Below are 17,075 nucleotides of genomic sequence, written 5' to 3'. Positions count from 1 at the left end.
GCCCGACAAGCAAAACAGCAGAATGTCTCTGGGGTTTATCCAGTTCCCCAAGGATTAAACAGTTCTTAAAGTCTTGTCTGCTGTGGCTGGCTCGCTGGTACTCTTGCCGGGGGTGGTCTTTCTTAATCATTGTCCAACTTTCGCAAACATATAAAGTGAATGAAAATCACAGATTAAGTCAGGTGCACCTCAGGTCTCAAACTGACATCTTTGCACTTGAATTCTTTAAGGAGGTCTTGTGCAGCAGATTAGGTTTCTTGACTGTTGCTCCCATGAACATTGATGGTGCATCCAGTCAAATTAAACTCTTTGCCAGTTTCAGTCTTTTCTCCATTTGTCATGATATTATTTATTGGTCCACTTGTGAGGATTTTTTGCTTTGTATGCATTGAAGTGCAATCCATACTGAAGGCTGTGTAGTATTTGATCTTCATCAGTATTTCAAGTCCTCTTCATTTTCAGCAAACTAGGATATGTCATCTACATATTGTAGGTTGTTAATGACTTCCTCCTATTCTAATGCCATGGTCTTTATTTAATCCAGTTTCTTGGATTACTAGCTCAGCATACAGATTGAATAAACATGGTAAAAGGATACAAGCCTGACGTACACCTTTCCTGATTTTAAACCATTCTGTATCCCTTTTTTCTGTTCAAACGACTTGACACTTGCTTGGTCAGTGTACAAGTTCCTCATGAGCATAATGAAGTATTCTGGAATACCCATTCTTTTTAATGTTATCTATGGTTTGTTATGATACACATTGACTTTGCATCATCAATAAAGCACACGTAAACATCTTTCTGTTATTCTCTGCTTTCAGCCACGATCCCTCTGATACCAGCAATATCTTTAGTTTTCACGTTCTCTGAATCCAGCTTGAATGTCTTGCAGCTCCCTGTTGATGTATTGCTTCCCTCATTTAAAAATTATTTTCAGCAAAATTTTACTTGCATGTAATTTTAATTATACTGTTTGATGATTTCTGCATTCTGTTCAGTTATTTTTCTTTGGAATGGACACAGATATGTATCTCTTCCAATTGGTTGGCCAGGTACCTGTCTCCCAAATTTCTTGACCTAAATAAGTGAGAGCCTCCAAAACTACATCAGTTTGTTGAAACATTTCAAGTTGTATACCATCAATTCCTGGGGTCGTTTTTCACTGATGCCTTCGTTGCTGCTTGGGTTTATTCCTACAATACCATCGGTTCTTAATCACATGGTACCTCTTTCAGTGGTTGAGCACTGTACCAAAAACAGTGACTATTTCTTCTGTTTCCAGCATTGTTCAATATTTTGCCCATAGATTTCCCTCAAAATTTCAACATGAGTCTTGGATTTTTTCTTCAGTTCTTTCATTGAGAAATGCTAAGCATGTTATTAAAAAAAAATTTCAATATTTGACTTTGACTTCTTGTGCTGCCCTTTGAAATGTTCTGTTCTGCTCTTTAATGTTATAATTTCTTCTACTTGCGTTACCTTTTTTACACTCAAGAGCAAGTTTCAGAGGCTTACTGATACCCACAAAAACTTTGGTGTTTTCTTTTTTTCGTATCTTTCTAATGGCCTTTTGCTTTCTTCATGGATGATGTTCTTGATGTCATCCCAACTCCTCTTCCGAATTCTAATCACCAGTAATTATGAATGTATTTTGATTGTATGTCTGATCAATTTCAGACTGAAGAAGGTAGAATTTTTCAATTTCATCATCATTGCTTTTAGTGGTTATTGATGTATAAATTTGAATAATAGTGATGCCAACTGGTCTTTCTTATGTTGTTGCTGTTGTCAAGTGCCATTGAATCAATTTCAACTCATAGGGGTCTTGTTGTGTACGGTTTCCAAGGAGTGGCTAGTGGGTTTGAACAACCAATTATGTGTTTAGCATTGCACTGATGACTACAGTGCCATTCCATTATGGATATATCCTATCAAAGACAGCATTGTCCTTTAAGACAGGTCTTCAGATGTTCTTTTTGATGATGAATGCGATAGCATTCCTTTTCAATTTGTTGTTCCTTGCATAGTGTACCATATGATTTTCTGATTCAGGATGGCCAATACTAGTCCATTTCAGCTCACTAATGCCTAGGAAATTGATCTTTATGTGTTCCATTTTATTTTTGTCAACATCCAATTTTCCTAGATTCATATCTCTTACATGCCACATTTTGATTATTATTAATGATGTATGCACCTTTTTTTCCCCCTCTCATTTTGAGTTGTGCCCCATCAGCAAATGAAGGTTATCAAAACCTTAACTCCGTCTCTGAGTCATTAGGGTCAAGTCTATTATGAAGCTACAACTCTTCCCCAGTCATACTTTGAGTGCCTTACATTCTGAGAAGCTCATCTTCTGACACTGTGTCTGATAGTGTTCCAATGCTCTGCATAGATTATACAGTGGTGTGGCCCTATAGGATATACACTGGACAGCAAGGTCGACTTGAACAGAAAGGTTGGTGGTGCAAGCTTACTAGCCGCTCTTTGGAAACCCTATACAGGGTCTCTATGAGTCAGAATCAACTTGATGGCACTTAACAACAACAACAAAAACAACCATTCAGAAGTGGTCTACCTTTACTTCATTCTGGTTTGTCTTAGTCTGGAAGCTCCACTGAAATCTATCATGGGTTAGCTTGCTGCTACTAAATAAACCAATGGCATAGCTTCCAGCAACACAGCAACACACAAGCAACCCCAGTACAACAAACTGACAGATGAGAGGTGGTTTTGCTGAGTGATGATAAAATTTGTAATCTCATAGGCTGATGTTCATACAACATGGAGACTGTATTAATGCCATTAAATTGTCATATGGTAACTTTTAATGCTGCATTGTAGTATAATGCCATATTTGTTTACGACTGTAGAGTGGTGGGATCTGAAACAGCAGTTGTATGTAGTAAAAATGATCTATAATCACTTTTTTATTCTTTAGCTGATCCTATTACCTAATATGAGTTGACATTGTTTAACTTCAGGTACTATGCTATAGTCATCCTGTGTTTTTTTGGTTTTTTTTTACCTTGTGAATTGTGTGAAATTTTACAGAGTACCTTGATTTTCCATTCAATTCATATGTGTTTCGTTTCATGTCATTGGTATAATGTCACTTATTACACATGCTCCCTCTGTTTCCCATTTCTATTCTTTCTTCTTTCTTAACCTTTCTGAACTTTGTCCTTAGGTACATTGCTGAGCTTTTGATCTGAGATAATTTATTATTCAAAGGTATGCATTCCTCACTAGGATTATTGTTCCCCTTCAGATTTGTGTCTGTGATTTGGCTGAAAATTGTGCCAAGGGGGTGATCTCATTCCAGGTCTGAAGGGTGACTAAGGGCCATAATCTTGGGGGTTCCACTGGTCTATTGATAAGCCTGGTTTGTTTTTTATGATTTTGAGTGTTATTCCACATTTTTCAGCCACTCCGCCCAGAACCTTTCAATGTGATTTCTTTTCAGAGTAGTTGGTAGTTAGTGTTAGTTGGTCACCATCTAGTTCTTTCCCTCTTAGGGTCATGGAGGCTGTTGGTCCCGTGGTCCATTAGACTGATTGTTTGCATGTGTCTTCGCTTTTCTTCCAAATGAGAAGAGCCCAATTGTTGCACTTTAGATAGGTGTTTCATACTGTTTCTGGAATATGCCAAGCACCATCTTATCTCTACTGTTTCTCATTTGGTATTTCTTCTGCCTTGGAGACCCTTTATGCTGCTATTTGCATACAGCCCATTTCATTTGGGCTTAGTGAAATTTCACCTTTTAAAAAACCTTTCTTTAATTTGGTTTCTGAAATAGACTCCTGGCCTCCTATTTTAAGGAGCCCTGCTGGTACAGTGTGGTTAAAGGCCCTGCTGCTACGCAAAAGGTTGGCAGTTTGAACCCACGTAGTGTCTCTGATTGAGAAAGACCTGGAGAACTACTTCTGTAAAGATTGTTGTTGTTAATTGCTGAGGAGTTGGTTCTGACTCATAGCAACCCTGTATAGAGTTTCTGTGGCTGTAAATCTTTGCCGGAGCAAATAGCCCCATCTTTCTCCTGCTGAGCAGATGATTTGCTCGAACCATTAACATTGTGGTTTGTAGTCCAGTAATTGTCCTATAATGCCACTCTTAAATGGGATTGCCAAGAGTTGAAATCATCTCCACTGCACCCAAACAGCATCCTCCCATTTTCTTTTTCTTTGTAGTTCTTGCCACTGCTTGACATTACATATTTGTGTTTTTGTGTCTCTCACTAGAACATAAGATGCATGAAAGTAGCAACTTTGTCTCTATGACAGTCTAACCTTTTATAGCCCTTTTTTTTTTCCTTCTCTTTTACCTATTCATGCTAGCATTCAGAACCACAATTGGCATATAGTAGGCCCCCAGTAAATATGTGTTGAAGGAAAACCCCACAGCGCTAAAACTTGCTCTTTAGTATAGGACAGGTTCTCTAATGCTGATCTAAATCCACACCAAATTTTGGATTTGAGGGGCGTACACTTAACTTGGAGTCCTGGTGTGGCACTGTGAGTTAATGTGCTGGACTGCAAAGTCAGTTTGAATGGTAAGATCAGCAGTTCAAGGTCACCAGCTGCTCCTTGGAAACCCTATACAGGGTCACTGTGGGTTGGAATTGACTTGACAGCACTTTAACAACAACACTTGTGTTTAAAAAAATTTTTTTTTCCTTCCCAGGTTTCCTTTGCTCTCAAAGTGTTGAAAGTTATTAGTAGTTTTAATTTGTACGTTGCTTCCCTTTTTTTTTTTTTTTTTTTTTGTCTTTGATTTACTTCTTTTTGGTGAGCACTGTGAGTTTTTGGGAAATTGACTAATGATAGGTGAGTAAGCAAAGCATACCCTACTGTTTGAGGCATAAAAGAATTATGAGGCAAGCATGATCCTCAAGGAACACCTAGAGGGAATGGCATGTTATTGTATTATAAAACTAATACAATATGATAAATCATAATGGGGGAAGACATTAAACAATATAGGATCACAATCCTATGATTCATACGTTATTACCCATTGTTTCTCAGTAGCGTAAGGAAAGTGACCTTTGGTGTGGATTCTAAACGAAAATCATTGCTTATTGTGTAGATAGAGGATGAAAATATGAGGGGCTTCAAAAAGTGTGTGGAAAAATTCCATTCTTTTAATTACATTTTCCATGAACTTTTTGAAACCTTCCTTGTATATGTTGTCTAGAAGAAAGTATTTGTGGAATCTATTAGGTGGAATAACTTACGGAAGAGAAGATTTAGGATCCTGCTGATAAAATTACAGTCCTGGTGTGGCACTGTAGGAGTGCTGGACTATTAACTGCAAGGTTGATGGTTCAAACCCATTAGCTGCTCTACAGAAACCCCCCACAGGATTGGAACCAACTTGACAACAACAGACAAAACTGTCAAGATGGCAATATTGTAAACTTCTGGGTTGTTTGTTGTTGTTGTTGTTATGTGCCGTGGAGTCGGTTCAGACTCATAGTGACCCTGTACAGGGTTTCCAAGGCTGTAAATCTTTACAGGAGCAGAACCCCTCATCTTTCTCCCACGGAACAGGTGGTAGTTTCAAACTGCTGACCCTGAGGTTAGCAGCCCAATTCGTTTTCCAAAGAAGATGGAATCTTCTGATATCTGTTACATATCCTATGAGAAGGCCACTAATGAAGCTATTTACATTAATTGAAGCCTGAATGTAGGTAATGGCAGTAGAAATTAAGAAGAAGCAATTTTAGAAGACATGTATTGATGGAATTTTGATCAGTCAACTATGGAAAATTTAATATGGGTTCAAACAACGATGGCATTAGACCAGGGCAGTATTGCATGATTGCATTGTTACACAGATTTGCTATGAGTCATCGGCACCTAACAGCAGCAACAATGGTAACTTAAATGTTTTCTACTTGGTCATCTGGGTAATTGGCAGTATGAACGGAAATAGATTTTAGATGAAAACATTTTGAATTACCTTTCATATTTCTAGCGTAGTGGTTACGAATCGGGCTGTGAACCTCAAGGTCAGCAGTTTGAAACTACCAGCGGTTCCGCGGGAGAAAGATGAGGCATTCTGCTCCCGTAAAGATTTACAGCCTCGGAAACCCTGTACAGGGTCGCTATGAGTCGGAACCGACTCCATGGCACTTAACAACAACAACAACAACATCATATTTCAGTAGAAAAGTTTAGTAGAACATTAGAGCTTGGAGCTCAGTGAGTGATCATAATCTGACAAATCAACTTGGGTTTCATTGTGTGTCGTTACTGGAAAAAAAAAGTCCTAATTAGGACTTTAAGCAACATCAACATTTAAATGATGGACAAAGAAAAGGAAAGCTGAAAAATCTCAAAGCTATGACTAGAATAGTAATAGGAAATAAAGCCATGGAAACCAAGGAGAGGTAAGCATTTTCAATTTGGTAAATGGTGGTAGTGTTGTTTGGTGCCTTTGAGTTGGCTCCAAAGCATAGAACCCTGTGTACAGCAGAACAAAAAATTACTCAGTCCCGAACTGTTTGATCTCATTGTTGCAACACAGTCTTGGGGTCTTATTCCGTTTCTCTGACCTTTCGCTTCACCAAGCATGATGTCCTTTTCTAGGGACTGGTTCCTCCTGATTAACATGCCTAAATTCTCACCATCCTTGTGTTTAAGGAGCATTCTGGCTGTACTTCTTCAAAGACAGATTTGTTTGTACTGTTAGTCCATGTTGTTGTTGTTAAGTGCCTTCAAGTCAGTTCCGATCCATAGCGACCCTGTGTAGGGTTTCCGAGGAGGAATTGGTGAGCTTGAACCACCTACCTTGCAGTGAAATGACTTCGCAGTCTGGCACATTAACCCACATGAGGTGATTAAATTCCATGGCTTCCATTAGGCACACTTTAGTCCTCAAGGTGACATCTTTACTCTTTAACACTGTAATGAGGTCTTTTGCAGCACATTTGCCCAGTGCAATCTGTAATTTGATTTCTTGACTACTGCTTCCATGAGCATTTGTTCTGTATCCTAGTAAAAGGAAATCCTTGACAATTTTAATCTTTTCTCCATTAACCATGATGTTGATTGGTATATCTTTACCAGCAAATGATTCAAGTCCTCTTTACTTTCAGCAAGCAGGGATTGTGTCATCTGTGTATATTAGATCATTAAAGGTGGTGGTTGTGCCCCGTGGACTCAGTCCTGACTCGTAGCTACCCTGTATAGAGTTTATGGGAGCAGAAAGCCTCATCTGTCTCCTGCAGAGTAACTGGTAAATTCAAACTGCTGACCTTGAGGTTAGCAGCCCAACTGTGCTACCAGGGCTCCTGGTTGTTAATGAGGTTTCCTCCAGTTCTGATGCCATGTTCTTCTTCATATAGTCTAGCTTCTTGGATTATTTACTCAGCATACAGATTGAATAAGGAGCTCTGGTAGCGTAGTGGTTATGAGTCGGGCTGCCAACCTCAAGGTCAGCAGTTCGAAACTACCAGCGGTTCCGCGGGAGAGAGATGAGGCGTTCTGCTCCCGTAAAGATTTATTGTTTTTGTTAGGTGCCATCGAGTTGGTACCAACCCATAGCGACCTTATGCACAGCAGAACAAAACATTGCCCGATCCTGGGCCAATGTCACTACTGTTGCCACGCTTGAGTCCATCGATGCTGCCACTTGGCCGGTCCATCTCGTTGGGGTCTTCCTCTTTTTCTCTGACCCTCCAGCTTACCAAACATGATATCCTTCTTCAATGACTGGTCCCTCCTGACAATACATCCGAAGTAGGAGAGATGAAGTTTGGCCATCCTAGTCTCCAGGGAGCACTCTGGCTGCACTTCTTCCAAAACGGATCTATTGGTTCTTTTGGCAACCCGTGGCACTTTCAATATTCTTCTCCAACACCATAACTCAAAAGCATCAATTCTTCTACGGTCTTCCTTATTCACTGTCCAGCTTTCGCATGCATATGAGGTTATTGAAAATACCATGGCTTGGGTCAGGTGCACCTTAGTCCTCAAGCTGACATCTTTGCTCTTCAACACTTTAAAAAGGTGTTGTGCAGCAGATTTGCTTAATGCAATACGTTGTTTGATTTCTTGACTGCTGCTTCCGTGAGTGTTGATAAGTTGATCCAAGCAGAATGAAGTCCTTAACAACTTCTGTCTTTTCTCCATGGATAAGAATGTTGTTTATTGGTCCAGTGGTAAGGATTTTTGTTTTCTTTACGTTGAGATGTAATCTATACCGAAGATGTAATCTCTTTGACAGCCTTGGAAACCCTGTGCAAGGTCACTATGAGTTGGAACCGACTCCACGGTACTTAACAACAACATACAGATTGAATAAGTACGGTGAAAGGATGCAACCCTGATGCATTTCTTTCCTGATTTTAAACCACACAGTATCCCCTTACTTTAGTTTGAAGGACTGCCTCTTGGTCTATGTACAGCTTCTCAATGAACACAGTGAAGTATACTGGATTACCTATTCTTTGCAATGTTAACCATAGTTTTTTATGATTTACACAGTCAAATGCCTTTGTGTAGTCAGTAAAACACAAGTAAACATTCTAGTATTCTCTGCTTTCAGCTAAGATCCATCTGAGGTTAGCCATAATAGTCTTCATTCCATGTCCTCTTCTGAATCTTGCTTAAATTTCAGTTTCCTGTTGATGTATTGTAGCATTTTAAAATTAACCTTTAGCAAAATTTTACTTATATGTGATACTGTTCGGTAATTTCTGGATTCTTTAGGGTCACTGTTCTTTGAAATGGGCACAAATAATGGATCTCTTTTAGTTGGTTGATCAGGTAGCTGTCTTAAAAATTTCTTGGCATAAACAGGTGAGTTTTTGCAGTGCTGCATCAATTTGTTGAAACATTTTCATTTGGTGTTCTCTCAGTTCCAGGAGCTTTGTTTTTCCTCAATCCCTTCAGTATAGATTGAATTTTTCTTTCAGTACCATTAATTCTTTCTTTTTTTTAAAGTGTTTATTGTGAATTGAGTGGAAGTTTATAAGGCAAATTATCAGTTTTACGTTTGACATGTCATATTCTGCATTGTAATAATTACAGTTATGCCATCAGTTAACAGTATTTACCTCTGTTCTCCACCCCCCCTCTTTTTTTTTTTTTTGATGTAGACATATCCCACAGAAAATACATAGTCGTTTAAATGTCCAAAGGGCACATTTTGCAAGCCAGCATCCTGCCCACAGGCACACAGGCTTTCTCAGTCCATGGCCCTAGAGTCCTCAACTGCTCTATCTCTCTATGCCATCGCCTTTGCTACCAGTAGCATTAATTTTTGATCCTATGCTACATGGGCATTAGCCAATATTTTTTGTTACAATGTGTATTGTTTTCATCTATCTATCTATCTATCTATCTATCTATGTCTGTATTTATATATATAGACATGTATATAAATACACACACACACACACACACGTATGCTTTTATTGTTGTTAAGTGCTGGCGAGTCAGTTCTAACTCATAACACCCTGTATAGGATTTCTGACGAGCAGCTGGTGAGCTTGAAACACAGACTTTGCTTTTCAAACTGACCTTGCAATCCAGCGCATTAACCAACCTGCAGCACCACACCGGGACTCTCATACACACACACACACACACACACACACACACACACACACAAATATATGTATATTGTAGCAATATATATACAATAAATCCTTCTGTCTTTTTTTTTTTTTTTTTTTTTGATGTTTCCTGCATTGTTCCAATATTTTGCTCTGGAATCCGTCAATATTGTACATTATCGTATTTTGTTTCATTGCAATGATTACAATTCCCTCCTTGAATCATTTAACAGTATTTGCTTCTATTCCCTCGTTTTCTTTTCTTTGATGTACACAAAAACTCAAAGACATTCAGGAATATATAATCATTTAAACAACCAAAGGGCACATTCTACAAGCCAAACTCCTGGCTGGCAGCACAAAGCCTTTCTCTTTCCGTGAATCTAGAGTCCTCAGCTGCTCTGTCTCTCCATGCCATCACCTCTGCCTCCTTCTCTAGTGTCCCTTCTTCTTTGATTAGAGTCCCACATTCTGATCATTCTCTTCTCTTGATGGTCCTAGAATGTTCCTGGAATGGAAGATTAACTACTCCCTACCCCACCCCCCTTTATGTTACAAAACTTCTACCTTTACAGTTGTGACAATCGCAATTAGCCATGATAACAATTACTCACTATTGAATCAAAAGAATCCTGTCCCCATCTTCTTTCACAAAACACATCTAGACAAGATGAAAACGATTTAGTGGGGATTCTACCCCCACCTCCCACACACACACACGCTCTGAAACTAAACTCCCTCTTGAAAACTTGTTAGCCAGCTACTTCATACCTTTATAGCCCCCTACCCCTGACCCCATTTTAGGTAGCCAGTGTCTAGTTTGCCTGTCCTTATCAACCCTGTATACTGAGAGGAACTGAGAGGACAGGCTTGATCCTTGATGTGAAGACTCCTTCCTTCTTAGTTGGTATTCTGTGCTACTACATAAATATGGTGGCTGGTGGCTGTGTGCCATGGAGTCGGTTCTGACTCATAGCGACCCTGTACAGGGTTTCCGAGGCAGTATGGGAGCAGAAAGCCTCATCTTTTTCCCGTGGAACGGCTGGTAGTTTCAAACTGCTGACCTTGCGGTTCGCAGCCAGATTCGTAACCACTACGCTACCAGAGTGCTTTACTACACTTCCCAAGTCAAACTCACTGGCCGCTCCTCAGAAACCCTATGCAGGGTTGCTATGAGTTGGAACCGACTTGATGGCATTTAACAACAACAAAGGATAAGGACCGGACTGGTAACCACCAGGTTGGTGGCTCAAAACCACCAGCTTGATATAGTACATAGCAACAACAACTTATTGAAGGATTTTTTAATTCTTTGTTCTATTAAGAGCTTACAGAAGAGAGTCAAGGCCCTTCATTTATTGACTTTTTGCCTTGTATTTCTTTCAGTGTTTACTCATTTCATGGCTATTAGTAGATGGTTGGTAAGTGCAGTCAAGTCTGTTCCAACTCATAGGGACCCTCATAGGGTGTCCAAAACTAAATCTTTGCTGGAGTAGAAAACCTCATGTTTCTCCCACAGAGTTGCTGGTGGACTCAAACCATGGTCTTTGAGGTTCGCAATCCAGTGCTTATCCTGCATAGCCACTATGCTCCCATAGTTTTATTGTAGATATAAATTCTGATACTAAAAAGTACCTCTCACAGATTTAACACTTTTGCCTAGTCAATTTCCATGTTAGAGAATTGAACCACATAGAAGCATGTGACTAGAATATAAAAAATGGGAGACTTCTGTCTTCAGGATAGGTATAGGGGTTTGGGTTCTGATTCTAATTTGAGAAATTGCTTGTATTTTTAGGTTATCAAATTGATTTAGACTATTTCTGTATGGCCATCACTCATCTGTCAGTTTGTCCTGTGGATTGCATGTAGCTGTGATGCTACAAGCTATGCCACCAGTATTTTAAACGCCAGCAGCATTCCCCATGTTGGACAAGTTTCAGCAGAGCTTTCCAACCAAGATTAGGAAGAAGAGGTGGACTACTTCTAGTAAAATGTTTAGCTATTGAAAACCTTAGGAATAGCATTGGAACACTGCCAGATGACACCAGAACATTGAATATTGAAGCAGTATAAGTATCACCAGAATGTTGTCAGATATAGCACCAGAAGATGAGACCCTCAGGTTGGAAGGCACTCAGATTACAGCTGGAAACAACTGTCTTCTCAAAGTAGAATTGACCATGATGACACAAATGAAGTAAAGCTCTCAGGACCTTCATTTGCTGATGGGACACATCTCAAAATGAGGAGAAACAGCTGTAAATATGCATTAATAGTCGTAGGAAGGAATGTATAAAATAACAATCTAGAAAAATTGGAAGTTGTAAGAAAAAGAATGGAACGCATAAAGATTGATATCCTAGGCATTAATGACCTGAAACGGTTTGGTTCAAAATATGCCATTTTGAATCTGATAATCATATAGTCTACTATGCCTGAAATGACACATTGAAGAGGAATGGTGTCACAGTCATCATCACAAAGAACATTTCAATATCTATCTTGAAGTGCAACGCTGTCTGTGATAGGATAATATATCATGAGCCGACAAGAAAAAACAGTTAACACTATTATTTACAAAGCCAGTGATGATGAAGTTGAAGAATTCTATCAACTTCTTCAGGCTGAAATTGATCAAACATGCAATCAAGATGCATTGATAATTGCTGGTGATTGGATTGCAAACATTGGAAACAGAGTAAGGATTGCTGTTGTTAAGTGCTGTCGAGTGTCTTCGGACCCATAGCGACTCTGTATAGGGTGTCCAGGGAGCAGCTGGTGAGCTTGAACCGCCAACCTTGCAGTTCAGATGGCTTTGCAGTCTGGTGCATCAATCCACAGCGCCAGTTGGAAAATACGGCCTTGGTGATAGAATGATAATGGAGATTCTATTTAATTTATTTTTAAAATTTTATTGTGAACTGAGTGATAGCTTACATGGGAGAACATCTGTTTTACACTCATCATTTCATTGCAATGATTACAATCTTGTCCATATATCAACAGTTATATGGCGCTATGGGTTAATGTGCCAGACTTCAAAGCTGTTTGAACTGCAAGGTCAGTGGTTCAAGCTCACCAGCAGCTCATTGGAAACCCTATATAGGGTCTCTATGGGTCGGAACCGACTCGACGGCACTTAGCAACAACAACGTTCCCTCTGGTTTTTTGTTTTTTGGTGTTAGGGGAGGGAGGGATGTACATAAAAACACTGAGGGACCATAATCATTTAAATAACCAAAGGGCACATTCTGCAACCCCGCCTCCTGGCTGCCAGCACACAGCCTTTCTCTTTCCGTGAGTCTAGAGTCCTCAGCTGCTCTATCTCTCCATGTCCTCATCTCTACCTCCATCTCTGGTGTTGCTGCTTCTCTGGCTGCGGTCCCACATTCCACTTGCCCTTTTATCCCTTGATGGTTCTAGGGTTTTCTGTTCCAGGACTGTAAGATTAACTACTCCCCTTTTTTGTTACAAAACGTCTACCTTTACAGTTGTGACTGTTGTAGTTAGTCATGATAACAATTATTCACTATCAAATCATAAGAATCTTATCCTCATCGCCTTTTACCAAACCCATCTAGTCAAGATGAAAACTATTCAGTGGGGATTCTACCCTCCCCTGCACACTCTTGAACTAAATTCCCTCTTGAAAATATGTAAGCCAGTCACTTCATGCCTTTATAACCAGCCCTTCACCCCCCGATTTTAGGTAGCCAGTGTCTTAAGTTGCCCGTTCGTGTCAACCCTGTATACAGAAGGGATAGGATTGATACTTGATGTGAAGACTCCTTCCCTCTCAGTTGGTATTTTGAGCTACTACATCCATAAGTATAAGTCAAGTTCATCAAATTGTCGCACTATGATAGAATTTTGTAAGACCAATGACTTTTTCACTGCAAATAGCTTTTTTTTTTCATTTATGCTTACTTTATTTTAAATTAAATTCACTATTTGTACTAGAGACCACATTAAGGAAATTAATCTTCTAACTCTTGAATAGAAAACTAAACTTCACAGTAAGGAATTGAGTTATAAGAATGTTAAAAAAAGGCAAGAAAGATAAAGAATCATTTCTCAAATTGACTCCTTCTACATTTTTTAAAGGATAAAACAACAAATCTTTAATAATTTAAAAAAATTTACTGATAACTTAAATCACAATATACTCTTGTTTAGAATTACCTGGATGACCATCATATATAGGAATAGGCATCCCCTGTGAAGACTTATGGTGCCTTACTTTCCATACAATTTCTCAGATTGGGTCTTTAGATCCTGCAGACTTGTCTAACATTTCCTATGAGATTTGTGAGTTGTCAACATTGACAGAACTGGTTCAGAGTATAATTCTCAGGGTGGGGTGGGGTGAGATGGCAAGTTGGAAGATAGAGGAACCAGTGCCATAGGGATAAAATCAGAAATGAATTCAGTTGTTCAGAAGTTACAGAAGACCAGTATAGATTAATCTTGAAGGGCCAGGGATAAACAAGATTACAAATACTGGTTTTAGAGGTAGAGAAAAATGCTGGCACATAGAGAACAGATATTAGGAAAAACACGCCAAAAATGAAGAACTCCTTTTGGTTGGTGAGTGAATCCTAAGGCAGAACTTGATCTGGTCTTTTGGAACCCAAAAGGTCAACCTAGAGAAACCCAAGACCATACTTTAACCATTTTGGCCCTGTTTTTTGGAGGACAAGGTAGTCCATTTTTAAATATTGATCCAAAATAAAAAAGTAGTTTTTGTCAAATAATCTTCCTCCACCACTTCATTTTGGTTAGTGTGTTTCAAAACTAAGTAAACAGTTATTGTAGCTAGGAAAGAACAGCATCAGATCCATCCACCAGGAAGTGCTGTTGTTACTGGCACGGTCATCCATGTCCCAAAGGGACATCAATCTGGGGTCCACTCTGTAATTATTGTAGAGCTCCCATATCTGCTAGCCACTTCAACAGCTCCCCATTTTCTTGCATAATTATTAGATGACTGCATCCATTTATGTAACCATTACCCATGAAAACCTGAGCTATGGTTCTTGCTTCTTCTGTGAGCTGCTGGAGATAATCTTGAACAGCATATATGTCATTGGAGGCTGTGATATTGACAAATTCCAAAAGCCCTTGTTTGAAAGGCAATTGGCAGAGGATCTTTTGGGCCTCTCTGCAGTAGGGGCAGGTGGGTTTGATGAACACAAACACCATCCCTGGGTGGAGTCTGCTGTTTACAAACTGTTGGGCCATGCTGAGAAGCTGCTGTCTCCATAGGAGGACTCTTCAGTTGCAGGTATTGCTGGAGTGAATGTAAAGCTGTAAATACTTTTTTAAACAACATAGATTATGACTACACACATGGATCTCACCACTGCCACCAAGAGCAACAACCCCTTTTCTAGTAAAATGGATGCAACCTGTAAGATTCATATTTAAAGTAAATTGCTGGTTTTCTTTATGGCTTTATGGCAGAATACCTAAAGTTGTGATAATTTCCTTAAAGTTGGAGCCATTTTACCTTCTAAGAGGTTGGGCTGCAATATTCTTTGCTGCTTTTATTTCAAATTAGATGGTTCCTAACCCCTGGAGGAAACATTCTTGATTTACATAATTTTCAGAGAGACAGGAAAGACCTTGCATTTACAAGTTACCTAAATTCTGTAACTGGAGTGTTGAAACCGCTTTCCTTATTTTCAGTAGGAAAAATTGATTTCAGTTTTTCTTTGTGTTTACACCAGTCAGGCTGTGGGAATGCTCCTTGGTTCAGTGCAGTGCACATTGTTATTGTTTGTACTTGAATGGTACATCGTCATCCCTGGGTGATTGTTATAGCCCTGAACTGCTACGTAAGAAAGAAGCAGAAATCAGTCATTGGAAAAAGCCTTTGGAGCACCATTCTACTCTGACACAGATGGGGTCCCATGAGTCAGTATCGACTCCATGGTCAGTATCGACTCCATGTTTTAGTTTTCAGTTATTCCAGAAAGCTCAAGTAACTGTATGGTGGAGAGTATGTCTTTATTCTTTTTCTGAATGTTGCTTAAGCACATTAAGGATAAATTTTAAATTGATAAACCTCACTAATATAAGTCTAAGCCAATGGGATTTAAATGACTTTAAAAAAAAAAAAAACTATCCTTTATCTGGGAGCACAGTGGCTTCATACAGTAATTGTTGTTGTTGTTAAAAGTGTCATCGAGTCGATTCCAAACCATAGTGACCCTGGAGCTGCTGGTGAGCTTGAACAACTGACCTTGCAGTTCAGATGACTTTGCAGTCTGACCCATTAGCTCACAGCGCCACACCAGGACTCCTTATACAATAATTACTTGACTGCAAACCACTAAGTCTGAGGTTCAAGCTTGCCAGCCGCTCTATGGAAGAAAGACGTGCTGCTTCTGCCAAGATTTAAAAGTTTCGGCATCCTATGAATTGGAACTAACTTGAAGGGACTTAACAATGAGTCTTTATTTTGAGTGAAGACATTTTAGGAATTGGACAATCCAGATCATTCCCCATACTCCTCCTACAGTATTACAAAAGTGCTTATCTGGTGATATGCATTGTTGTGTTGTTGTTAAGTGCTGTCAGGTCAGTTCTGACCCATAGCGACCCTGTATAGGGTTTCCAAGGAGCAGCTGGTGAGCTTGAACCACGGACCTTGCAGTTCATTAGCTTTAGATAAAAATTTGGATACAGTTAAGATCTGTTATCAATTGAATTGTGTCCAACCAAAAATATGTGTCGACTTTACTAGCCCATGATTCCCAGTATTGTGTGTTTTGTCTTCCATTTGGTGATGTGATATAATTATTTCCCATTTTGTGATGTTTTAAATCTAACCTTTAGAATTCGGTTATGTTAAAGAGAATAGTTGGTTATGTTATTTGAGTAAGATTTATTACCCTTACTCAGGTCACACCTGTGACCCCTATAAGGGGAGTTTCTCTGAGGTATGGCCTGCCTCACCTTTTATTTTACAAGAGATAAAAGGAGAGAGAAGGAGCTCTGGTAGCGTAGTGGTTACGAATTGGGCTGCTAACCTCAAGGTTGGCAGTTCGAAACTACCAGCTGTTCCGCGGGAGAAAGACGAGGCGTTCTGCTCCCGTAAAGATTTGCAGCCTCAGAAGCCCTGTGCAGGGTCACTATGAGTCGGGACCGACTCCATGGTACTTAACAACAACAACAACTAAAGGAGAGAGAAGGAGACAGAGAGATGGGGACCACAGAACCACCAAGAAAAAGAACTGGGAGTAGAGTGATTCCTTCGGACCTGGAATTCCTGTGCTGCTGCTGCTGTTGTTGTTAAGTGCTGTCAAGTTGGTTTCAACCATAGCAACCCGGTATAGGATTTCTGAGGAGCAGCACATTAACCCACAGTGCCACTGTATCTAAGAGAAGATTGATGGCAACACCTATAGAGATCACCCAGGGACTCCCAGATGTTGAAAGAAGACGAGGAATTTCCCCCAAAGTGGCCAGAGAGAAAGCCTTTCCCTAAAATGGGCTCCTG

At 39.6% G+C, this 17,075-nt stretch overlaps 2 protein-coding genes across 2 annotated transcripts in view; one reads left to right on the top strand and one right to left on the bottom strand.

Moving 5' to 3' along the window:
* The window catches only part of SMARCAD1 (SWI/SNF-related, matrix-associated actin-dependent regulator of chromatin, subfamily a, containing DEAD/H box 1), a 142,999-nt gene that overhangs the window by 7,625 nt on the left and 118,299 nt on the right, over nucleotides 1-17,075 (top strand). The gene's annotated exons all lie outside the window — the stretch shown is intronic.
* Nucleotides 14,489-14,812, bottom strand: LOC102821378 (glutaredoxin-1-like). Its single transcript, XM_006874699.1, has one exon. It carries the CDS (start codon nucleotides 14,810-14,812, stop codon nucleotides 14,489-14,491), a length of 324 nt encoding a protein of 107 aa, XP_006874761.1.

This window comes from Chrysochloris asiatica, unplaced genomic scaffold (genome assembly GCF_000296735.1).
Source record: "Chrysochloris asiatica unplaced genomic scaffold, ChrAsi1.0 scaffold00294, whole genome shotgun sequence".
In the NCBI taxonomy this organism is placed as follows: domain Eukaryota; kingdom Metazoa; phylum Chordata; class Mammalia; order Afrosoricida; family Chrysochloridae; genus Chrysochloris; species Chrysochloris asiatica.
Note: the sequence above shows the minus strand (reverse complement) of the source record. Positions and strands in the feature narration are given on the sequence as shown.

Bases quoted from the DNA above. Each gene is read 5' to 3' on its own strand.
- LOC102821378 (XM_006874699.1), bottom strand. From the start codon at position 14,812: ATGGCCCAACAGTTTGTAAACAGCAGACTCCACCCAGGGATGGTGTTT.